At 43.1% G+C, this 26,265-nt stretch overlaps 1 protein-coding gene across 16 annotated transcripts in view; it reads left to right on the top strand.

Annotated features, from left to right (window-relative positions):
• EVL (Enah/Vasp-like) overlaps window positions 1-26,265 on the top strand; it is a 581,837-nt gene that overhangs the window by 307,668 nt on the left and 247,904 nt on the right. The window contains exon 1 of one of the 16 annotated variants that reach the window (XM_086937794.1): window positions 5,107-5,311. The exons of the other annotated variants lie outside the window; for them this stretch is intronic. Coding sequence (XP_086793920.1) covers window positions 5,245-5,311 — 67 coding nt within the window. The 5' untranslated portion in view covers window positions 5,107-5,244. Of the gene's footprint in view, window positions 1-5,106; window positions 5,312-26,265 lie in introns of those variants that run through there. 16 annotated transcript variants of the gene reach the window in all.

Genomic DNA, 26,265 nt, shown 5'->3' on the forward strand with positions numbered 1-26,265 from the left:
TTCCATTTTATTTACTGGCTTAGTTTGTTTTTGGCTGTCCAGCATGTCTTCGTCCCTCCTGTGGAGCTTAGCCAGTTTACTACCTCCGTCTTGCTCTTTGTATCTTGTATGAGTGCTGGCTTTTCTGGGAACTCATTTATTTTGTATTTTTCAGAAGGCACTCCAGGAGAGCATATGTATTGTCAGTTGTTTTTCTTGTATGCTAGTTCTGGAAGCAGTAAATGTGCTGTATTTATTTGAAAAGGTTTCCTGCCTCCTATCTTTCTGCTTGACTGATTCTACTGATCTCTGCCACTACAAATTCATTAATCTTGCATGCCTGTGAGAAGCAATGTTCTGTCTAGGGGCTTGTTTATTCTAGTCAGTGTCTTTACTAATAGCTTAACTTAAACAATCCTCTTCCTCATTGTCACACCTGTAACATAGGTGCTGGAAGCAGCCGAGACCCCCAAAATAACTATGCTGGAAATCAAAAGTGACTGAGCAATAAACAGGCCTTTGAGTTTTGTTTTTATCTTGTCACATTGCACCCTGCACCCAGCTGCCCCTGTGCTGCCGGTGGTGTATGTTTGGTGCTGCTTTGGTGCTCCTCCTGTGCTTGATCTAACTTACAAAGCTTGGCCCCTGTAACAGATTTACCTTCCTGCAAGCAGTGTGGCTTCGAGCACCCCCAGTCTCCATTGAAACACATTGGGTCGAACTCTTATTTTTACTTCTGCACCGGCCGCACCTGTGCCGGTGGTTGTGGAGTTTTGGTAGTCACCTAACCCTTGCCCCTTGCCGACCTTTGGTCCCAGAGACTGGAACTGTAAGTTGTATACTTACCTGTGTACCTGCATCATTGTTTTCTTCCATACAATAAGATTGAACTCTTTGAAAATTGCTGTCGACTTTTGAAAGTCTCAAGTATTTTTATTGCAAAACTTAATTTCCTTATTGCGAAGATCTTGCTCTTAAAATAAAACTCAAACAAAGCTTATTTCTTTGTAAAATTGGTGTGCATCTCCTTTTTGCGTTGTGTCAATTATTGGTCATGTGTGTGCAAAACATTTCTTACACTCCTCTGTCCTAGGCTTAAGGCTGCTCACCTACACTACTACTAATAGAGCAACTTGGGCTTGCATCGAGCCCTGTATACTTCTGGGGGAATCTCTGGACTATGTGCAAGGTATAACCCCCTAGTGGTATGCCATATACAGAGCCAGCTACCTACAGACACTCCACTCCAAGCTATGACACCCTACTCCTCTACTCTGTACTCCACTCTACTCCACTTTACTCTACTCTGCGTAGCTCCACTCTATGCCACTCCACTCTACTTCGCTGCATTCCATTCTATCCCACTCCTCTCTGACACTATACTCCACTCTATACCACTCCAACCAATGGCACTCCACTCTACGAAACTAAACTCTGACACTAAACCCTACAACACAGTACACCACTCTATGCCACTCTAGTACAAACCACTCTACTCCTTGCCATCCAGGACACTCTACACCACTCTACTCTATGACGTCCACTCTACGACACTCAACTCCATTGTACGCCACTCCACTCTGACACTCCATGCTACTTTACTCTCTGCCCCTGCACTCTACAGCACTCCACCCTATGACGCTCTGCTTCACAACACTACTCTATTCTATGCCACTCCACTCTATGCCTTCTACTCTATTCCACTTTACGCCCCTATAGGCCCCTCCACTCTGACACTCTAAATAGCCCACTGCGCTCTGCCACTTAACTCTATGCCCCTACCACTGTATGCCACTGCATACCAAGACACTATGCTCCACTCTACTCGACGTCACTCCACTCTTCAACACGCCGCTCTACTCGACGACACCCCGCTCAGCAACACTCTACGACACTCCACAACCCAATGACACTCTGCTTCACAACACTACTTCATTCTATGCCAGTCCACCACTCTGTTCCTCTCTATTCTGCTCCACTTTACACGCCTCCACTGACACTCTACGTTAAGATATTCTACTCAACTCTACTCCACTCTGACACTCCACTCTACAAAACTCTATGCTACTCCAGTCTGAAATGCTACTCCACTCTATATCACTCACCTCTGCGACACTCTACACTTCTCCACAACACTCTACGCCACTGCACTCTATTCCACTTCACTTCACTCTACACCACTCCATGGCATTCTGCACTCCTCCATGACACTCTACACCACTCCATGACACTCTGCTCTACGACACTCTACACCACTCCATTCTAATGGAACCAATGAGAAGGGTTTTAGTATAAAGGAAACAGTTGCGCTCTGCAGGATAAGCGATAGTCAAGTGAACATAGGACAAGGTAATATGGTGCTAACAGGAAAGGGGTGACCCTACTAACCCCTTAACTAGTGTTTGGAACTCCAAACCCATTTCATGACAGCAAAAGACTTGTGCACTCATAAATCAACAACAATGTCTGTTCATATCATATACAATTGGAAAAAAAGAATAGTTCGCCACGAGTTATTCTTGTTTCATTTAATGTAAAGTTTGCATACCGATCAGCCAGCCAACACGTGTTTAGTCAAAGCACATTCCACTTTGACTCTTCAGGGCCATGTCGTGATAGACGGAATCAGTATTCCCCTTGCTGGTGATAATTCCGACCCGGTCAGGGTCTGAGAAAGCAGGACACGGACCATATATATTAGATCAGGAAATATTCACTGAAATTGCATGTGAAAATAAGTTGTATCCAAGTAACACAAAGCCTCATGGATGAGTATATCCAGTCAAAGACAATTCAACGTGTTGAGTAAATCACTTCATAAATCTTGTGTACAAGTAGAAGGAGCCGATATGGGGTCAAGGAGGATGAGTTAGTCCTTCGAGGTGATGGTCGTATTGATAAGCAATGGTCATACGACCTCCAATATACCAGAATGCGGTCAGAACGCGAAAAGGAGAAGAGACCCCATGTCTCTGCTACGTGTGCAGAGTTATCCTGGAAGCTGAAGCTTCACAACACTACTTCATTCTATGCCAGTCCATCAATCTATGCCTCTCTATTCTGCTCCACTTTACGCCCCTCCACTAACACTCTACGTTAAGATATTCTACTCAACTCTACTCCACTCTGACACTCCACTCTATGCTACTCCAGTCTGAAATGCTACTCCACCCTATATCACTCACCTCTGCGACACTCTACACCACTGCACCTATTCTGCTTCACTTCACTCTACACCACTCCATGACACTCTACACCACTCCATGACACACTACACAACTCCATGACACTCTTCTCTACGAAACTCTACACCACTCCATTCTATACAACTCCACTTTATGCCACTCCACTCTGACACTCTACACAACTCAACTCCAGGCCACTCCACTCTGCACCACTCCAGCGTTCTGCACTCTACAGCACTATATACCACTCCACAACACTCTACTTCATTCCAGTCAATGACACTCAACTCCACTCTACACCACTTTACTCTGTCACTCTACACCACCCCACTATGACACTTCACTTCACGCCTCTTCACTCCCCTCTGCCACTCCACGCCACTGTATTTCATTCCAGTCATGGCACTCTCCTCCACTCCATGCCACTCTATGCCACTCCATTCTATGTCACTCTATACCCCTCCATTCTATGACACTCTAATCCACTCAACACCACCCCACTCTGACACTTTAATCCACAACACTCTATGCCATTGCATTATATGCCACTCTACGACACTCTAATCCACTCCATCACACCCCACTCTACGACACTCCTCGCCATGACACTCCACTCCTCCCCACACCACTCTTTTGTAAGCCACTAACTTTTAGCCATGCTGAACAGAAGCTGCACTGATTTACAACATGACTAAAACACATTGGCTTTGCCAATGCTTATTTCATTCCCCTCCATGTTAATGTGTTCACCTGATAGAAGATAAGGCTTGATCCCTTTAATAGGGGCCGAACTGAAAGTGGAAGACAACACGTTATAGACAGAGCCTATATGTGGACCGGGTCTGAAGGCCACTGACCATGGTTTAGAAATTATTTTGCACAACCCCATCTCACTTTCGCCTGAATCATACAGACGTGACTTTAGGTGAGTTTGTGCACAAATTGTTCTATAAGAAGCTATGCTGCACATGTATTTATTTTCAGAAAGACAGCAGGAGGGACAGTGAAACACACTCCAAAGGGCCAGTACTGCCAGGGCTTGGAGTTGATCATGGCAGAATCTAAAGACCAGATTGTATCGGTATACCCTTCAGAGTCACAAACTCTGCTTCATCATAGTGCAGCAAGATATCTATCTCCAGTTAATAACACGGGAAGCACGTATTATGTCTATGAAACCCATCTTTTTTTTTTGCTGTGTTCACCTGCTTTCGTGATGTGAATGATATTTTTAACAAAATAAATATCAGTGTATTTTAATTTGAGTTAGTGAAATAAATAGTAACACAGTTATTATAACAGTTCTAATAACACTGTTTACAGTGACACCCAAAAGCAACACGGGGAAAGAAGTGGTGAACATTATGTTCCTCAAAACAAACGCCCAAGACCATAATAGTGCCTTGTTTGTTTTTAATGTTTACCTGGCAGACAGACCCAGTGGTAAATGCGGGGCGGAGTGTTTCTTTTTCACAACAAATGTTAAATAGTCGAAGAATGTGATTTCTCATTTAGTGTCAAAGGGAAAGCGCCTGAAATATCCGGCGCTTGAGGTATAGTGTGTCCTGTTATGACTTCAGGGGAGCTTGAAACTCCTTCGCCGCACACGTGTTCCTTCACACATTAGCCTGCCTCTCCGGCAGCACCTCTGCACCCTACTGTATTTCACATTGACAAGTGACATGTGACGCTGGCCATGGTAGACCAGGTCTGACGCCGAAGCCCCTTCTCCTGTTTCAGCCTCCTCGGGGGTCTGCCCGATCTAATACATATATGGTCTAGCTGGGCTTGTGTTCGCTTTTCCTGTCACCACGTCTCTGATTGGAGGGCTTTCGGTCCAAAATATCCCCTGGCGTCGCGCAGCGCCTTGGCGGCGTTTCAAGTGACGTCCATTTTTTTTCATTCCTACGGAGTTTCCTCACACATGGGTTACCCCGGACGAGTCCAAATGTTGATTCAGTGCCGGTCTGACTGGAAGCTGTTATTACCTGATGTGTGGCCTCGACGCGCGCTCCTTTCTGTCAGATGCAGCAGTGGCGGGGCGGGGGTGCCTCCTGAGGGGTAGCTGCGTTCACGTAACATGCCAGTCCGGAGGGTTCGACACGGGCACCTCAAGGGGGTCACCTGGGCGACGATCGACGTGACCTGTAAGTAACAGCACGAGAGGCCGCTATAGTCAACACCATATTACATCAAAGATTATTGTATGTTGTTTAATGCATATAGAGGGTCCTATATTGCTTACCAGCATATTTTATTTTTTGTCGCGAAGTTTTTATTGGTTCTAAAAGTACAAACATTACTTGTACTGTCACGCGCAAATCAATATACAAAGAAACCTCAAAATACAAATATTTAATTAAATAATGAATTGTCAAAATGGCTCGCCCAAAAATGGACTGTCATTGGCGCACAGCGCCAATTTCTTCCTTCCAAAGAGATTCAGAAAGCGGAATATCGTTCAAATAGGCAGCTGAGAAATGCAACGCTTTTTTTTAAAGACACACTTATAATTGTTGTAAATACTTCACGAGCGTGCTGCTAGAGACAGGACATGTTCGGTTTATTTTGGTCTTTAAGCATACTCCCTGGTGTGATTGTTTTTGTCATTTGTTTTGAACAGAAATTCGCAAATTCTGCTTTGAATGGGGCTCTGTTTTTATTGTATTCGCATATGCACGCATACGGTTCAAATCGGGCTTCTGTGTTGGGTACCGTAATAGGGTTTCGCCCTATAGAGTGGGTTCTGATACACTTTCCTGTCTTCTTAGCGTTGTAAATCAACTGTGCTCTTTATACACAAGACACATATTTTAAGATTGTACTTCTATATGTATCTGTGTTTTTGTTGTGCTTGCCTGTGTGCAAATTGCATCATTTTCAACTTTAGGGTGTGACCAAAAGGTTATCTTTCACTCTTAAATCTCTTTACGCATCCACAATATTATGACACCATGGTGTGATGTTAGGTGTGGCTAGATCCTGCTCCAGGGGTAGGAATGCGTTTTATAGAACAGAGAAGTTTGGGAACCCCCAAAATAAAAATTCACAAATTTGTTTTCAATAATTTGGAAGTGGTTAGAGATGTATTCTTGTCAAGGGCTAGAGTACTTTTTTTTCTGAGGTGACATTTGGTGGGATTACCACAAAGTTGTTTGGGGCCGGTCTTAGACAGCCGGCCAAACCGTCATGCGCACTTACAGTTTGTGCTACTCCTCCCCCTGATATCGTCAACGCCCCGCCCCGACTTGGCTGCCCTTAGCAGAAAGAAAGTTAAATGTAAATAAAATGGTTTTATTATCATTTAATTTTTCCCGTTTCCCTCAGCTGCCTGGCTCTCACCGGGGGGGTGGGGGGGGGGGGGGTGGGGAGGATAGGGGGAGGGGAGAGGGAATGGTGTAATGCTTCTGTGGAAAAACAGCCAATCTCTAATGAATACCCAGGCTGTTTGGCGCAAGATGCCTCTAAATCCCAATATCGATTGTTACCAAAATAAAGAGGCAGACGTTGGAAACTGGAAAGCAAGAACAGGTTTATAACTCCAGAGGAGAACACGTCAGGTCTGACACAAGGAATGTCTTCAGGAGGTGTTCTAACAACTTCTCTGCTGCTCCCCTTTTTATACAATTTACAGTAACTTTATTGGTGGTCAAACATCCTAGGAATTCCCGCCCCCAGCAGGTTCTCACAGAGTCCCAACAGTTTGTCGTCCCCCAACCGGGTCTTAATTAGTGATTGATATCTCGCAGCTGGACATTCCGACAGGATCTGTAAATGTGTGTGTGATCGGTCATATCTAAGGGTTATGCAAGTGAAAAGATCAAGCCTTTCTGTTCGTGCAACACGTCCTGCTGTGTGGGGGCAATAAACTATGTCCACAAGGCTTGGTTTACATCCTGGGACTGGATCGAGTGGCCAGATGCAGTTGGGGGTTATCAGATGGGCCTGCTCGAGTGTGGAAGATGAAAGGACAAACGTGTTTAGGGCGGGAAGTGGCTCCAGGGTCTTGTCACGAGGACAAGATTTTATTACCTTAGTGCATTTGGTCGGATCACTGACATAATATCGAGGGACATAAGTTCGACTAAAACAAAACACACAGAAAAGGTAGGTAAGGGTCAGAGGCCAGAGTTTATAGACCAACTAGAATATGTAGCCCCAAACAGACATGTAAATACAGAATATATTCTAGCGTCTAGAATCTGATGGAACAAAAGGAATCAACAAGCTTAACAAGAGTCAAAGTGTGATGTGACAAGAAAACATAAAATCTTATATGTGCGGATTCCCATCATTCACCAAGCCTTAGGGCAGCTATTTGTTAAAACTGGTCCTAGTATTCACGTTTTTAATCCTTGATCGTGACAGACACTAATAAAATTCACAGTCTGTTTACGTATCAATTTTAAACCTTTGCACTTCACTACCTGCACTGCACTTAAAATTTGTTCCCATATATTCCATCTTGCTCATCTTGATAACTATACCTTTGTGACACTTGTAAGCTCTGATTTCTATAGAGCTGATCTGTCACTCCTATAGATAAAGGATACCCAAATGATGAAGTTGATCACCAGGCTTGGTGATTGATGGGAATCCGCACATATAAGATTTTATGTTTTCTTGTCACATCACACTTTGACTCTTGTTAAGCTTGTTGATTCCTTTTGTTCCATCAGATTCTAGACGCAAGAATATATTCTGTATTTACATAATATCGACTACCAAAAATATCGGCGAAAAAAAACCGACAGACAGAATATCGACTTTGTATCTACAAACAGGTAAGTACAAAAATATCGAGTAAAAAATATTGTTAATATTAAAAATTATTTACTAAAATATACTTAAAAATACTTAAATTACCTTAAAATAATACATTTATTAAATAAAGTTATACATTTTTTTTACAATCATATTTGTTAAAACATATATATATATATATAGTAACATAATATAATTAAAAAATATCCAATATTATTACCATAGGATAGCGAAAGTGTTAAATTACTATTCCCACTCCAGAGAGTGCAACAGTAGATAAGGCATTGGATAGCGTAGAGGTAAAAATTACTATTCTCACTCCAGAGAGTGCAACGGTAGGGAAAGCGTTGGATAGCGTAGGGGTAAAAATTGCTATTCCCACTCCAGAGAGTGCAACAGTAGGGAAAGGGTTGGGTAGCGTAGGGGTAAAACTTACTATTCTCACTCCAGAGAGGGCAACAGTAGGGAAAGCGTTGGATAGCTTAGGGGTAAAAATTACTATTCCCACTCCAGAGAGTGCAACAGTAGGGAAAGCGTTGGATAGCGTAGGGGTAAAAATTACTATTCCCACTCCAGAGAGTGCAACAGTAGGGAAAGCGTTGGATAGCGTAGGGGTAAAAATTACTATTCCCACTCCAGAGAGTGCAACAGTAGGGAAAGCGTTGGATAGCGTAGGGGTAAAAATTACTATTCCCACTCCAGAGAGTGCAACAGTAGGGAAAGCGTTGGATAGCGTAGGGGTAAAAACTAATATTCCCACTCCAGAGAGTGCAACAGTAGGGAAAGAGTTGGATAGCGTAGGGGTAAAACGTACTATTCCCACTCCAGAGAGTGCAACAGTAGGGAAAGCGTTGGATAGCGTAGGGGTAAAAATTACTATTCCTACTCCAGTGAGTGCAACAGTAGGGAAAGTAGATACTTCATATATTATTTAAAAAAAATATATATATATATCAATAAAAAAATAATTAAAAGTAATTACCACTTTAATATAATAATTAATTAATTACAAATACTAATTTAATTTAATCATTACAAATAATTATCTATTAACACTAATTTATTACAAATTAACAATTAATTAATTAGTTATTAAACAGTTACTTAATTAAAATCTAATAAATACACACAAAAATTAACATATGTAATTAGTTATAATTAAATTACTTCCCACCCTATTTCACTATGAACCCACAACCCGCTACAGAAATTAAATTACTTAAATTAACATAATTATCAATTAATCAATTAAATAAAATTATTTGGCAATTAAAATTTAATTAATTACCAAATAAATATAATTTAACAATTAATTATAAACAAATACCAATAAATACATTTACATATTTAATTAACTATAATTAAATTACACTACAATAAATTTACATATTTAATTAATTATAATTAAATTACTTCCCACCCTACTCCCCTATAAACCCACAACCCGCTACAGAAATTAAATTAGGTAAATTAACATAATTATCAATCAATCGATTAAATAAAATTAATTGCCAATTAAAATGTAATTAATTACAAATTAAAAATTAACAATTAATTATAAACAAATACCAATAAATAAATTTACATATTTAAATAATTATAATTAAATTACTTCCCACCCTATTCCCCTATAAACCCACAACCCGCTACAGAATTAAATTACGCAAAATTTAAATAACATTAAATTCATTAATTAAATTACATTGTAACATAAATAAACACTTTTAACACATAAAATACACTATAAATAAATCGATATTATTAAAAGTTCGATATTTTTCTTAACCTATATTATGTTCTTCGATATTTTGACTATCTATATTTTAAAATTCGATATTACATTACTTACCTTCAAAACGATATTTTTGATGTCTATATTCTGTCCATTCGATAGTCTGTCCAGCCTATATTTTGTACTCGATATTATGTCCATTCGATATTTTGTAGTCGATATTTTGTCTGTTTACCCATTTGGTCATGCTGAATCAGGGCACCGGGGATGGTTGCGAGGTCAGGGTGAATCATGGGTGGCTTGCAAAGCGCGAGATGGCGCAGCACCTAAAATGGATGCTGTTTACGTGCGGACAATGGATATTGTTAGGCAAGATGGCGCTTGTGATGTTCACGTTTGTAAACTGCAATTTAACACTTCTCCGTCATAGCACAGGACCCGCCGCTAAAAGGTTTTAGTATGGAGAGCAGCAAACCTGTCAGATCTTGGTTTCCAGTGGATACTTGCAATAGTGCTCTAAAGCTGTGCTTAATTTGAGTAGGTGGTTACCAGTGGGGCTCACCGGGACTCATTTTTAGGGGCTGGCACTTATTTTTTCTCATCAGATAATTTCCTAGAGCAAAAAGGGGAAAACACTCAAAGGGGAAGAAGGAGGTAGAGAGAGAAGAAAAAAACACTTAAAAGAAAAATCACAGGACCCTGCACAAGTGAGATAAATGGGCAGTGTCTGGTAGTGGATTAAGGCGGCATAAGTGGATTGAACACCACGCAACATTGGTGTCGGACACGCCAATGTTTAATAGCTCCAGTTGTGGGCTTCTGAGCAGAGCTTTGGGAACCAGCACTTGTTCTTTTACAAATGAACCACTGCTCAAAACTCAGTTCTTTATCCTACCATTTGTGAAATGTATCAAGTAATTTCGGCCAAATGCGTTCCTCTTTAATGCATAACACCGGAAATTATCATTTTAATTGGTACTCTCTCGCCACCAGTAAAAGATTTATGAAGGAGGCAAAGTAACCAGCATGTCTGTTGAGTTAGAACTTAAAGTATCTTAACTTAGTGTGCTGAAGTAACTGCAGAGAGACTCAGTGAAGTACAAAACTAGGTAACAAATATATACCACACTATGCAATCTTTCCATCCGTCCATTCACCTAGCCATTCTTTTTCCTGTTTGTTCTTTTTTTTCATTTGTTCGCATGTAATCATCTAGCTGCACTTACATGCATGAAGGTGGTAGGATACTTAAAATACCATTGGCCACTGCTATGGGTAGAAGCATTGGTTAACACTTACTGAAGAGGGTGATGAGTGATGCTAATTGGCCATCCCACAACTACAGGCCCTGAGGTGAAGAAGAGGGCTAGTAATGAGCTGAATGGCAATTAAAAACTTTTGACACCCAAACTGCCTGTAGGCACTCAGATTATTAGCACCCGCCTTTCTTCTGTCACTCAACACAACCAGAAAAACATACCAACTGTTGGTCTGTCTGCGTCTTGTCCATGCTTCGTGCTCTCAGTAAATGCAACAGTTGTTAGTGCGAGGGTTCAAGGATTCTGATTGGTGTAGCCATGGTTAGCATTTGATTCCGGGAGCTAATTGTGACTAAATGAATGGGGACTCATGATAGATGAAAAGAATTGCACACATTTGAGGGTGATTGGGCTGTTTGTTGTGCCACTTAGCTTTCTGTTAAGGCCCACATATTTGACCTTCAGTTAATTCCAACAAGTTTGACACAAGCACATGCATGGTGTGCAGTGTTGTATAAGAATTTGTAACACGACCATGAAGTCACTGGATCACAAGTCAGGCCGCATCTGTAAGTGGTAATAGTGTCTGTAGACGTAATAAGAGGATTGCTACTTGTTACAGGGGATCTGCACTCCACACCTCATTCTTTATCACTTATGTTTGAAATGTAATAACAAAAAATGCATGCACTGTTATCTGGCTGGTACTGGTAAAAGTCCACAATATGCCAAGAAGCAAAGGCCAATGTTAAGTCAAAGTACACATTGAAGTACGACAAAAGTATGGAAGAATGACCATAAGGTATCCACAAGGGCACACAACCTACCTAAGGAATTGTGTTTTTTTTAAAGTTAAAGAATTGAATTAAACATTACATCATTATTAAAATGTGCTAACAAATGCTAGCAAGATCTTTAAGTGAACAAAAACAGATGCCTAACAAATAATTGCATCATAAAACAAGTATATAAATAAAAATTACAAGCAATTGAAAGAAGCTACAAATAATGATGTTAGCGTTGTGTTACATGAATTAGATACAATTAAGTAAATGAACACGTCTGTGATAAAGTAAATACACAAAACATTATATGTAAATCATTAGGCATATGTAAACCTGTGCCTTTTTAGAGAAGGCAACAGTAACCTGCAGACTAAGATTTCCGTTTCACTTGTTTTGTGCCAAATGGATTGGTGTGAAAGCAAGTGGGCTGGTTAATTCTACATGTAAGTACACAAAATAGATGAGCATACAGCATTTGTGTTTTGAATACTGATGAAGGGCATAATTGATAATGTCAACCAAATACACTTATTTGCTTAGGGCAGGTTAATATAGAATTCAACATGTATAAGCAAATTGACCTATGCCCAGCCATGCACGTTGTTGCCCAGGTTTTAGTTGCATTGACCTCCTGTACAGGGAAGGGGGAAGGATGGCATACATTCATGCCTTTCCATGGTAGAGTTTTATTCAGCAAGAACAACACATGTAATCATTAGCAGGAAAGATCACTGCTTCTTACCCAGCATAACATATGAGACACGTGTCTAGAGATGCACAGCACTGGCTTCACCAACATTGGTGAATACTAAAGGCTTTCAACTGAAGTTAGTGTTATCATGCACTGTATTTACCACAATGCATCTTGGCTAATTGTGTGTGGTAGGCTAGGCAGTGTGCTCCCTTCTTTTTTTATTTTTATTTAAATGAGTGCTGAGTGGCAAAATTTAGAAAATCATGACTTTTCCCTCATTGGGAACATTAGTATTCCAATTTATCTTGGTAATATTTGACCTTTTATGGGAGGGCCATGCCCAAATCTAGTCTCAACTTTTTGAAACCTGGGAGTTCTCATGTCAGTGTCTTTATTTATTTTATTTTATTTATAAAGTTTTAACTGGACAGACATTTCTAATGGAAGCCAAGAAGCAGTCTCCCATTAGAAATGCCTGTTGATTTAAAGTACTAATCATGGGGCGTCTTTATGCCAGATCAGTGCAAATGATAGAATCCTCATTAGTGTTAAGGTGCCCTCATACCAGTTCAATGCCATGGTTGCAAATATCTACCAGCAGAATTTCTGCCGGTCTCTTCGTTTTCGAAAATGTATAACCACCATAGATGCTCGTTCTTTGATGCTTAACTTACAGAGCCTTCGGTCTCCCATCACCTTAGAAAGCCGCACCAAAGTAAGGTGCAATTTTAATGTTGTGCAGAACTGCATCTTATGCAAGTTTCCATTGATTGCACTTAATGGGTGGAAATGACCTGATTTATATTTTGGCAGGAAGGAAACTCCGTTGCAGCAGCAGAGTTCCCTCCCCGTCAACATAGTGGTCCCCCCCTATTTAATTTTGGGCGGATCGTAAGATTGGCCACAGTGGCGTTGGGTAGTGAGGGCCGTGGGAGAAATGACTACATGTCCACCTACCCAAAGTGGATGGGCAGAAATGTAGTAGCCATATTTTACTGCTCTTTACCGCCAGGTACAACATGACAGTAAGGGAAAACAAAATTGTAATAATGCTCTTGTAAAGAAAAAAGGAAATACTCTGTGCCACAGGGCTGCGTCCTGCTAACGCAGCCTGTAGCACAGAGTACAAGGGAATGACAGAAACCATCTTAACGGCGGTTCCTGGCAATGCTTTTATAAATGACCGCCTGCTTGGCTGTAATACATGAGGTGGGCGTCCTCTCCGCCATGTGGACAGAGTCATTTACTCAGTCCCCATGGCGGAATGGCAGGCCACCCGACGCTCCACCGTGATTTAAATCAGGCCCTGAATTACCTATGAAGGACCAAATAACATTTAAATGACTGTTATTCAACACTATGCGCACTAAATGTAACTCCTGCCAGAGCAAGTCAAGGCATCATCACTGTAAAATTATTAGTCTTTGTAGTAGTATTCCACAGCAGTGTCTCAAATTTTGTTAAATGGACTATGATATGCTTAGTGAGTACTTTCCACATTAATAACTCCGATTCACTGACTTTTTATCTAATGTTTTTAAAAACTTGCGGTGATGGAAGTAATAAACCAGCACCAGGGCCGGACTGGCCGTTGCGGGCACCAGGCAATCCCCCGGTGCGCCGCGAGGGTGAGGCTGGTTTTGGGCCTCTGAGGGCCGTTTTTGTTACAGGACCGTTTCTGCAAAATCGGCCCTGTAACAAAATCGTCCGAAAACCGGCCCTGGCAAAGAGCGCGGTCGCACCCCCAACTCCCCCGGGGGGTGGAGGGGCCGGCCGAGCACTTTGCCAGGGCCTGTTTTCGTTCCCAGTCCGGCCCTGACCAGCAATAGTGAGTTCCCCATACTGTAGGCTTAAGATAAACAACACTGTACTGCTTGTTTAAAATAGAGCTATGGGATAAAGGGTTTAGACGAGTAGGTGATAATAGACACATTTAGTTATTGATTTGATATGTGCATCTATGTTCAGCTTGCTGTTATGAGTATTTCCAACGGATTTAGTGTACGTGACAATTCATGTTGGGATTTAGGCCTATGTTTTAATACTTACCATCAAATTGATTGGTGACACTAGTTAGATTAAAGTGTTGGTTTATGTGAGTCATCCAGTCTTGGATTAGGTGTCTTTTTAGAGATATTCTTCGGATTCGGTGGAGGTAAGTCTCACATAAATGTATAGGTCAAAGCTTATTGATGATCGGTGATGTTGAGGAAGTTCATTCATTCATTGTATGATCCTGAATTAAGGGTAAATAGGATAGGGGCAGATTTGAGCCTTGTGGCCTTTTAAAGCAAATGGGCAGGGGTGTAGAGAGAGTTTTGTAAATTTTGATAAACTTTGAGTGAGAATTTGAATTGTTCTTCATATACCAATTGTTTCTTCAAGGCAGTTGAACACAGTGCCGCGATTAACTATGTCAAATGCTGCAGATACGTCTAACTGGATTAGGAGACATGCCTCTCCATTACCAATTAATCGTAATGCATTATCCATAACTTTCATAATTGCCAGATATGTGCTACGCCCTTTTCTAGAGGCTGAGTGGTGAATATATAGCAGGGAGTGCTTGCTTATAAATACATATATTTTCCACAACCCAGCATTTTAAGAGTTTAACATTTAGAGGATGCAAGAAATGGGCCATTTGTGTTGGAATACATATTTTGATATTTCAGAGCAGGAGTAACCATGCCTTTTTAGTGCAGTGGATATGGTGTCTGTAAAAATTAAACATTGGTGACAGAGTGCCACAAATAAAGATGTATTCCACAAATTAAGGCTTGTGGAGATGGTTTCATTTGGTGGAATGGTACGTGGGCCAGCCTTATAGCTTGCGGGTGTTTTTTGATGCTGATGTTTTCCAGTTGGACATAAAGCGGAGCAGCTGTCTTTTTTAAAGCTTCAGGATGGTATAGATCAGGAACTCAGTAGCTGAGCTGTTTTTGTCTCAATTTGTTCTATTATCTGTGGCAATATTTTGGTGAAAGATGGTATCTAAGTATGCACATCTGTCTGTGGTGAGTGTGGCTCTGTTAATTTAAGGTGATATTTGAGTCTTACGGATTTCAAATAGCATCTTGCTGCTGTTTCTAGTTCTTTTCAGTTTTGTTTTGAAGAATGTTGCTTTGCCTTTAAAAACATGTGTACTGTATGTGCCCTGGAAATTTTAATGATTTCCAGCAGTGCTGGCTATTTCCTTTACAGATGCTCTCTGGAAGATTCTCTCCATTCTGACATCTGATAAGTGTTGCTTATGAGATGTTTTACTTTTGATTTTTTTTGTTAACATGGAGAGCATGGCTGTGAGCTATTTTGCTCAGTAGGATTTTTATTGGTCTGTGATAGCCGAAGTGTCTGTTTTTTTAAGGTGGTCGGTTATTTTGCAGGCCAAGGTTCGAACTTTATTGGTAATGTTGGGATCACACACTCCGAGTGAAGAGGTAACTGTGATGTAGAGTGGATCGCTTGCTGCGTTTTTTTGATGATGTGTTTTTAGGTCGTTTTATAGGAATGCTTCCAGGATAGTTACAGCTAAGTCTGATCTTTTATTCCAGGGGATATTGGAATCTCTTGGTATTAGGAGGTCCTCTAAGATATCATAGATTGGCTCTATTAAAAAGGAGGAGGAAAAGGCTGAAAATCAAATTAAAAAAGGAAAGAGAGGACACAGTATGGATTAAACTACAGGAGGCTGCCTTCAGCGGCCAAGCTAGACTATTCTGGTCACTCATTGGGGAAGGTTGTGGTGTAAGATCTAGATCCTTACCAGTCCCGATTGAGGAACAAAAATGGGTATAATACATCTTGAATTTGTATGCCGGAAATGGAACGGTAGTCGTTCGCGATAGAACGAAAGAGAATAACTCCGGCCTTGTCCCGCCTTCCGAAAGGAATATTGAATTGGCTATTAAGGGCATGCGTTCGTCGGGAGCTATGGGCCCGGACGAGTTACCTATCTCTGTTTTAAAACAAAATAGTGTTACCTGGAGTAAGATTCTCTTCCCTGTGTTTGTTTTGTTTTTTGCATAACATAATTCTTCCCTCCTGGAAGGATAGCATACTGGTCCCCCTGTGTAAGAAAGGAGACAGAAATGCCCCCCAAAATTAGCGTCAAATTGCCCTTTTGGATGCTGTTGGCAAAGTTTTTGCTAAATGCCTTTTGCAATTAATTAATGATTGGTAGTGGAGAATAATATACTGCCCCTTGAGAAGACGGGGATTCGACAAAGGCATGGCACCATGGACAATTTGACCGCCTTGCAAGTTTTATCGGAGAAATACATCAGGATCCGGGGAGGAAGAATTTATGCAGCATTCATAGATTTCTCCACAGCATTTGACAAAGTTGATCGTCCCCTGCTGTGGAGAAAACTATCGGGCCTAGGTATGCCAGCTGAGCTCTTGGACTTGGTCCGAGAGCTTCATTCCGATACATGGTGTAGAGTGCTTTTGGGAGGGGAAAGAGGCCTCTCTCAAGCTATCCCGTCTGCCAATGGGTGGAAACAAGGCTGCCTGTTGGCCCCATTACTGTTTTCCTTATACCTATCAGATCTTCCCCAGACTTTATCGTCAAGTGATGGGATTGCCCCAGTACTGGGGGGCAAACCGATAGTATGTCTGTTATATGCAGATGATATACTAATTTTGGACTTGACCCCTAGTGGATTGAATAATCGTTTGCAAGCACTCCACGGATTTGCAGAGACACACCATCTAAGGATAAATGTATCCAAAAGTAAAGTTATGTGCATTGTAGGAAGGAAAAAGCCAAAATATGGGAGTTTCTCCTGGAATATAGGGGGTCATGGATTAGAAGTGGTTCAATCCTATGTTTTTCTTGGGAAAATAATTTCTAGTATGTGAAGTGACAAGGCCCATATAGCTAATAACATTCGGAAGGCAATGGCTCATGGGAAGGGTCTAAACACCCTTTATAGATCTACTGCCCAGTGACATTTTGCTTATTTGTTGGAGGTCTTTAGAGCTAAAGTCCCGGCCTCCCTACTATATGGTATAGAACTACTGGAAGTGGGGAAATAGGGTTTCCTGAACACCACGGAAGGAAACATTTTACGGAATTTGTGCATGGTTAATACCGCTTGTAATATAGCGGCTCTTAGGCTGGAATTTGGCGTACGAAGTCCTTGGGTTCAGGGCCTTGCTGGGGTAATACGGTGGGTTTCCAGTTTGGCAAAGGGTGAACCAGGCACCTTAAGATATTTGATCCAAAAAGAACTTCTTGGAACCCTAAAAGAGTACTCCTTAATCATAAAGAATTTTAGATTAGCAGTTGATCTCTTGAAATTAGATGAATCAACTCTTTTTTCTCTATCTGCATTCCAGTTAAAATCGACCTTAAAACTTGCTTCATGGAAACTAAGCTTTGTAATGGATAGGGAGGCTCTCACTGTAAAGAGAGGTCCCCTACCAGTTATTAATTCCTATCAAATTAGGATTATTCAACTTTATGTTTCCTGGAATCTTCCCCATGGAGTACGTCGTTTTTTGTTCCTTCTGAGGCAGGATCTACTTCCTTTAAATAATTTATTTTCAAGATGGTATGGCTCATCGGTAATGTGCAATTTTTGTAATAACTCAAAACAGGATGTTAAACATGTATTATTTGTATGTCCGGCTTTAAAACAACACCGTCTTAAATAGTTGAGACCTACTTGTTTAAGACTAAGTATCTTGTCTGCCCCTGCTTTCTTAGATGCTGTTTGTAATCCGCCAAATGAGAGGTTTTGTTGTACAATTTTTAACTTTTTAAAAAGTTTCTTAGATATATATTAGTTTCGTTTTTTGTATCACTTTTTCTTTTTGCTATATTTGCTGAAAACTGTATAAATTTCATTGTTTGGTGATTTTATGTGGACCTCTGTTATGAGTTCCAAAACATAAATATATAAAACTTGAACTTGTAATAGGAGGTCAATAGAGGATACCATCAGGTTGGTAGCAGTTTCATTGAGGTCTGAACTAGAAGAGGTGCCATTGCTTTGGGAATGATGAATTAAATATATGATAAGATTATTTGCACCATTGACTTGGAAGCAACCAAAGGTGATTTTTTTTTCTTTTTTTTTGGCTTTGACGGTCTCCTTTTTTTTTTGTAAAACAATTTTTATTTGTTTCAGTACACATTACAAAAATACATTTGGCATGGACGAATTTCAAGGTTACAATCATACAGTAGTATTTGCACAGTATTTATTTATTTATTTATTTATTGACATTTGTAGAGCGCGGAGAATACCCGTGGGCGTCTCGGCGCTAATTAAGGGATGGAACTCCTTTTTCTATAAACATTATTATTATTAGTACATACCCTCCCCTCCCTCCAGATCTCTCATTCCCCTTCAGAGTCACTATCTGAGCTATCATTGTCTGTTTCGGAAACAGGGTCACAAATATCCCCTCTGTATGTATTCCAGTTAGTCCATACTCTTGTCCATTTGCGAGGGCATTTCCTATTTATATATACCGCTCTTTCTGTAATCATGGTATAATCCATGTCTCTGCACCAGGCACCCAAGGATGGTAGCTCTGCCGCCCCCCATTTTTGATCCACGTGTCTTTTGGCCACCATGAGGCCCAGAGTCACCCAGGTCTGCCCACAGCGAGACAAGTCATTTGGTTCCCAGATGTTGAGGAGACATCTTCGCGGCTCAGGCAACAGGGAGACATTTAGTGTTTGAGATATTGTGCGTAGGATCTGGCGCCAATATTCCGCTAACCGAGGACATTCCAAAATTGTGTGAAAAAAGGTCCACAACCTCGTAGGCAATATGGATGCTCCGCCCTACCTATTCTGTGAAGTGTGGCTCTGGTGAGGTATGCTCTATGTAAAATGTTAAATTGTATCAGTCGGAGCTTGGCTGATATTCCCACCTCTTTAGGAGAGGCGAGCGCCATCTGCCATTCTGTCTCATTCATAGCCTCGATGTCCGTTTACCATTTCTCTTTTAGTGTCGCTGTGGGGTCTGACATATTGTTTATTAGTTTGCGATAGGTGAGGGACGTGGCTCGTTTAGGTATAAAATCTGTAAGGAGCCTGTCTTCTAATGGGGATGCCTCCGGCAAAATCTCGCTCTGTGGAAGAGCTGTTAGGAGTGCGTGTCTAATTTTTATATACCGGTATGTCTCCGTCGGTGCAAGTTCATATCGCTGTCTAAGCTGGTCGAAAGGGACAATCGCCCCTTTTTCCCATAAGTCCCCAACTGTGGAGATACCCATGTTATCCCAGCGACCGAATCCCTTGCTGTTTCTGAGGTTCCCTAGCTGTTTCGTATCCCACAGAGGTGTGAGCTTGGTTATGACCCCCTTCCTTCCTAGGTGTGCCTGTGCTGTATACCACAGTAAAACTGTATGTTTGGTGGGGCCCGCTAGTGCCAATGCACGCCGCCTGTTCTATAGGGCCGCTAACATGTTGTCAGAGCCTAGTTGCGCCCAATCGGCTATATATGTTGGGTCTGTCCGAGAGGCGTGTATCCACTGATTTATTACTTTGAGGTGGGCAGCCCAGTAATAAAGGCGTAAGTTAGGGAGCGCTATGCCGCCATCGTACCAACTGCGGTATAGTTTAACTTGTGCAATTCGGGCCGGTTTGTTGCCCCACAGGAGTGCGGATACTTGTGTTGTTATTTGTTTAAAGTATTTTATGGGGACCTGGTAGGGCGTATTTTCCAGCGCGTACAGGAATCTGGGCAGGGCCATCATTTTAAATAATGCATCTTTACCTAATAATGTCAGGGGCAGCGACTCCCAGTGCGTTACATCTCTACGCATTCGTTCCAGCGGGGGAGCCAAATTCTTGGCAAAAAAGATTACTGGGTCCCTTGCAATGTGTATGCCCAGATATTTAAACGTTTCTTGGGAAATTGCCAATGGACAGTCAGGAGGGAGCCGCGGCGTCAGGCAATTTAATGGGAATAACACCGACTTATCCCCGTTTATGGTGTATCCCGAGATTCGCCCGAATGCGTCGCAAATTCCAAATAGTATCGGTAGAGTGTTTTCGGGGTCTGCGATGTAAACTAAAATGCGTATAGTGATATGCGGTCTTCCCATCCCACCGCCCAAGTAATACCACGGATAAGAGGGGTACTACTGATCCGCGCTGCCAACTGCTCTAAAACCAGGGCAAAAAGGAGTGGCGATAATGGGCATCCCTGTCGTGTCCTTCTCGTTAATGTAATGATGTGTGATAGTCCCCCGTTCACTGCCACGCAAGCCACTTGGTCTGTGTAAAGGAGTCGGGCCCATGCGCAAACCCTACATGTGGAAGAACCGTAAAAAGGTAAGGCCACTCCATCATATCGAAGCCCATCTTGGCGTCTAAGGAGAGGACCACTGCTGTCTCTGTCAGACTATGTTTCCTCGTCAGCACACTATGCAAACGCCCGAGATTAAGTGCCGTGTTTCTGTTTGGCATAAAGCCCCACTGGTCCGGGTGTATTAGGTTGAGAATGTGGGTTTGTAAGTCTATTTGCAATTAATTTAGCCAGTATTTTGGACTCCGCATTGATCAATGAGATAGGGCGGTATGATAAGCATTCCGCTGGGGGCTTCCCCGGTTTTGGGATAGCCACGATGGTGGCCATCCATTGGTCCAGAGGCAGCGTGCCTTGTTCCAAGCTGTCATTTACATAGCCAGTAAGTGTGGGCCTAGTGTGGGTGCTAGGAGTTTGTAAAGCTCCATTGGGATGCCGTTTGGGCCCAGTGCTTTGCCGGATTGAAGGGACTTAATTGCTCCTCTGATTTCCTCTGCAGTGAGGTCTGCTTCTAGCTCCTTAGAGGCCTCGGGGTCTAGTCTGGGCATCTCTACATCCCGCAGAAATGTTGCGGCTACGCTTTCCGTGGCTGATGATGAGGATGTGTACACCTTACTGAAATGAGTGGCTAGTTCCTTCACAATCTCCCCAGAATCTGAGGTGTAATGTCCTTCTGTTGTCTGAATTTGTGCAATAGTGCGGTTACCCCGTTCTCTCCTGTCTAGCCACGCCAACAACCTCCCAGCTTTATCGCCGACATCATAAATTCTATGCTTTGTCGCTGTGAAAGCTGTCACTGTTTCTAGTCTGAGGTGTTCTTTGTGTTGTTGTTGCTTTAACAAAAAAGCTTGAGTCGAGTCTGGTGTGGGGTCGGTTGAATGGGCAGTGTCGGCTGCTTGGAGCTCCCGTTCAAGGCTCGCGAGCTCTCTATGCCTAGCGTGCTTGTGTTCCGTTATGGAAGAAATGGCCTGACCTCTGAGAACAGTTTTGTAGGCTTCCCATAGTACAGTCGGAGAGCTTACTGAGGTTTCGTTTTCGGTGAAGAAGTGTTTTGTAGTGTTGAGGAGTTCCTTACGTATTAGTGGTATTTGTAAGTAGCCTGGATATATTGGATACAGTCGCTTGTGGGTGGTGTGTGAGGAGGTAAGCGTCAGAGTTACTGGGGAATGATCTGAAATTCCTCTCGGTCCTATAGTGATGTTTTCTACACTGGAAATGATGGATTCCTGGGCCAAGAAATAGTCTAATCTGGATAGACTATTATGGACAGCAGAGTGAAAAGTATATTGCCTCTCTAATGGATGTTTATGTCTCCAGACATCTGCTAGTCCCAGCGCCTCCACAAAACTTCGTAAGCGGGAGACACCATTTATTGTCGCCCGTAGTGGGTGTCTGTCTACATTAATGTCTATCGTGGCGTTAAAATCCCCACCCACAAGTAAGTCTCCACTTGGCAGCGACAAAAGGATATCGCTGAGAGCCGGAAGAGCCACCATTTGTAGAGCCGGGGGGATATACACTGACACTACGTTTACTAATCTGCCCTCCCATGGACCGTGCACTGCTGCAAACCTACCCTGGTCGTCATGTTTAGTTTGCTTGATTACAAATGGATAGGTTTTTTTTCATTAAAATACCTGTTCCCCTAGACCCCCCAGAGAATTCTGCGTGTACCACCATTTTGAACCCCCATCGATCCATTGATTTACATACTGCTCCCGTGAGGTGAGTCTCTTGTAGTAGTACCAGGGTGGGGGCTTGATGTTTTAGTACTCGAAGAACCAACCCTCGTTTAATTTTATCCCCTAACCCGTGGACGTTCCAGGTGACCACTGTGAGCGGGGCCACTGGGGCCATTTGACTCGTTGTTTGTGTGTTAAAACAGGCCGTGCCTATCATTCCGTCGAAGTGTAGTTGGAAATGAGTAGTGTAACCTTGTTGTGCCCAGTAAGGAGGCACCATGCCCCATGCCTTGTAGTCTTGTCTGTGTGAAATCCTAACGAAAAACTTGGAACTTCGAACTCTCCCACCCCTCAACACCTCCCTCCTCCCTGCCTCCCTGCCCGACGGACTAAGAACCGCCCGCCACCCCAACTCAGCAGAGTGCTCTATACCAAACCCCAACAGTGTACTTGCGTGTAGGGGTTACGAAGTCCGAAGTGAGCGTGACCCCTCCCTTCCGGGTGGGCCCGTTTCTGCCCCATGTCCAGAGCCGGCATACAACAAATTACTTTCTGCATCTGCAGTTGACTAAGCCTAAGTCTTTGCCTTCTCAGCCTGATTCATTTCAATCCAGAGTCTCCTCGTTCCGGATTCTGTGAGTCTTCCTCATTTGGAGTGAAGAGTTCGGGGCTACCCATCCCCTCTTCGTCTGTGTGGCGACTGCGGTCTCTTCCAACACGACGGGATCCGTCTTTCTTTCTCCAACCTTCAAGCCAGTCGTATGCCTCCTCAGGAGTCTCAAAGAACCAAGTCTTCCCCTCTGCAGCCACTCTTAGCCTCGCCGGGAACAGCATAGAGTAGGGTATTTCACGCAATCGGAGAACTTTTTTGACCCCCAGAAAGCTGCGACGCCGTTTTGACACCGCTGCAGTATAGTCAGGAAAGAATGAGATCGAGGAGTTCTGCAGTCGGATTTGTGGGGAGATTTGTGTTGTCTGGAGAATGACATCTCTGTCCCTGAAATTGAAGAGACGCGCAAGCACCTGTCTTGGGGGCGCCCCTGGCTTAGCTTTTCTGCCTGGCACCCTGTGCGCCCGTTCTATTGAGAAGAATGTGAAAAGCCCCTTGGGCTTTAGTCTAGTTTTTATCAGTTCTTCAACAAATAAATCCATAGCCTGGGTGCCTTCACTCTCCGGAATACCTAAAATTCACACATTATTTCGGCGAGAGCGCCCTTCTTGGTCGTCCAGCTTCTCGGCCAGCATTTTGTTTTCAGTCTCGAGTCGTCGATTTTGTGGTAAGCTCCACCTCCGCCACTCTGGTGGTAATTTTCTGGAAGTCAGCACGGAGGAATGATATATCTGTGGGAATGGAGCCCACAGTAGTCTGCACTGCGGCCAGTGCCGCCATTATGTCCTCCAGTGTAACTTTTTTGGGCGCTCCTTCACCCTGTGCTGCGCTCCGTGAGGTCCTCCCCTCCTGCAATGGGGGAAAGTCTTTAGTATAGGCATATTTGTCTAATTTGGCCTGCGTCGTAAGGTTTCTAGGACCTCTGCCCGACATTGTGGCACACCAGTACAGTAGGGGGCTGTGTCACTGTCTACAAATGTTGGCCAGTGGATCCTGAAGTCTCTGCAATGAGTTGCCCCCTGCTCGTTTTCTTGCGCTACAATCCGGAGTTATTGGTATGGGTACGATGTATGGGGGGAGGGGAAGCGTGGATATGTGCCAATGGTCGATCGTGCCTGATTTGCAGTTTAATTAAGTGCTTGCTTCCCAGGGGGTTAGTGCGGTTCAATAGGGCAAAGTTGTCGCACCACTGGTTAATACTTGGGGTGCAGTGGGGTAAGTATGATAGGCAAGGGTCTTTCCGATTGTAAAACTGCACTCTTTCCCTACCTTTCCCCAGATCCCTTTGGTAGACGAATGCCGGTGCCCTCAGTAGTTGGTGTACGATAGTTCTCTCTGCACAGGGGGACCCCTGGAGTCTCTTTGGTGTCCTTCGTAACTCTGTGTATGAAGAGCGTGCTTTGTTTCGCCCCCCCTGGTCCGGTCCCAATTATTTATTGCGCCTGGCCCCACTTGGCGATGCGTCTGGTCTTATAGTAGTGCCCCCACTGTGACTTGTCGGGGGTTTCCGGAGTGTTGTGTGCTTATTGGCCCCCAATGCGGAGTGCGCCTCAGTTACTCCGCCGATGGCGGAGCCAGTCTGGATTGTGCAGGCACTTGAGGCCCCGGCTGCAGTCTCCGACCCAGGCTGTCTGTCGGCAGTCGCAGGATTTCACAGTGTGCTTTTGAGCTGAGCCACTGCGGGTCCCAGCATCGGGGCGCCTGTACGCTGGTACAGGTCGCCGAATTTAGTCCTCTGGTGTCCGCTTCGGGCCTGCGGATCGTTGCCCCGCCCGTGTCCCCCATCTCGCGCTGCGGGCTATTTCGCGCGCTCCCACCTCCGTGTCTTGCCGTTGCGAAGGGACGCGGGGAACAGACATGCAAGTCTGCTGATTCCGACCCTCCATCTGAGTTTCGACGATGCCTCTGCCGCACCTCTCCCGGGGAGTCTCTGGGCCAGCAAATCACTCGAGGCCCCAGCTTCTATCACGGAAGTAGGCCCCTTTTCCCCAGCCTCGGGTTACTCCGGTTCACTGCTGCAGATTTTTACTGGAATTGCGTTCTTCAATGCCGCTCGATCATGGGCATACACGGGTACTCCAGCCTCCCCTTAGTCGTCAGGATAGGTAGTCGGATTGTTCAGGAGGTCACTTCAACTCCGGAGCTCCCTCAGCAAGCAGCCATTTTCGTCGGCTGCAAGCCACGCCCAAAAGGTGTATTTTTAATGGATCCCATGTTGCTGCAATACTTGGATTCTATGTGAATTAATTCAACCTCTTCCCATTCTTGTGATCCTTTTTTTGTATTAATATATTGTAGCCTACGGACTGTGATAGCAAATGAGAACTGAGAGAACCATATCTCCAACAGGAACAGGAAATCAGAGCCGTGCATTAAAATGACTGCTGCTATGTTGGAAAAAGTGGAAAGTGCAGAACAACAGTTGTGTAGCATGTAGTAAAATTTAGAGAAGTTTAGGTTTTGGATTTTGTTTTATGAAAATATAATTGGGTTTGGTCTGGATGAGGTTGCTAGGACAGGCAGATAGTAATTTGTTGATAATAGGTGTCATTATTTTTGATGGGCTGTAGTGTTTGTATTATCATATGTGGTTTTCTTTTATTTATTTATTTATAAAGTTTTATATAGCTCGAATTTGATCCCGAAGAGCGCTTTACAATAGTGATGGAAGTGTATCCAGCTGCTCTGTTGGTTAAGTAGTGGTCCGAAGTTGCTGCAGCGTGGGAATTCTGCCTTGAGGGAGCTAAATCTGTGTCCAATCTGGTTCTTTTGATGGTAAGGAGCCTGATCTCTGGATGGTGGCATGCCAACTTAGGGCTTAAGAAGGGCCTGTAGCAAGAAGGGTCGCAGAAACTACCTCACTTAGCGGTGGAACTGATCTCAGGGGTAACAAGCGCTATATAAATACAAACCTTTTTTCCTCCTCTATCCTTCTGCTATCATTCCAAATCCAAATAACTGACTAACCTATCAACCCCTTAAAATGTACTTGCATGTTTCACTATACTAATTCAATAAATAACACTAATCCTCTGTGGGTCCTGGAGTGGCGTGCTACCCGTCGAAAAAGCGATTTGATGCCTCGTCAGGGGTAGTAGGCGCTGTTCAGTACTGTTAGTCTGCCCATTAGTTGGGTTCTTTCTGTGGTGCCGACATGAAGACATAGTGAGTCTTTTGATATATATTGTGTTCCATAATTTTAATATTGGTCTGTTTAAGGTGTTAGGTGAAAAGGGCTGCCATGGGCTAACTAAGAGTGTGTGATTGTAATTTGTGATGGTGATTTTAAAGAGATTACTGGC

Source organism: Lissotriton vulgaris, chromosome 9, assembly GCF_964263255.1.
Source record: "Lissotriton vulgaris chromosome 9, aLisVul1.2, whole genome shotgun sequence".
Taxonomy (NCBI): Eukaryota; Metazoa; Chordata; class Amphibia; order Caudata; family Salamandridae; genus Lissotriton; species Lissotriton vulgaris.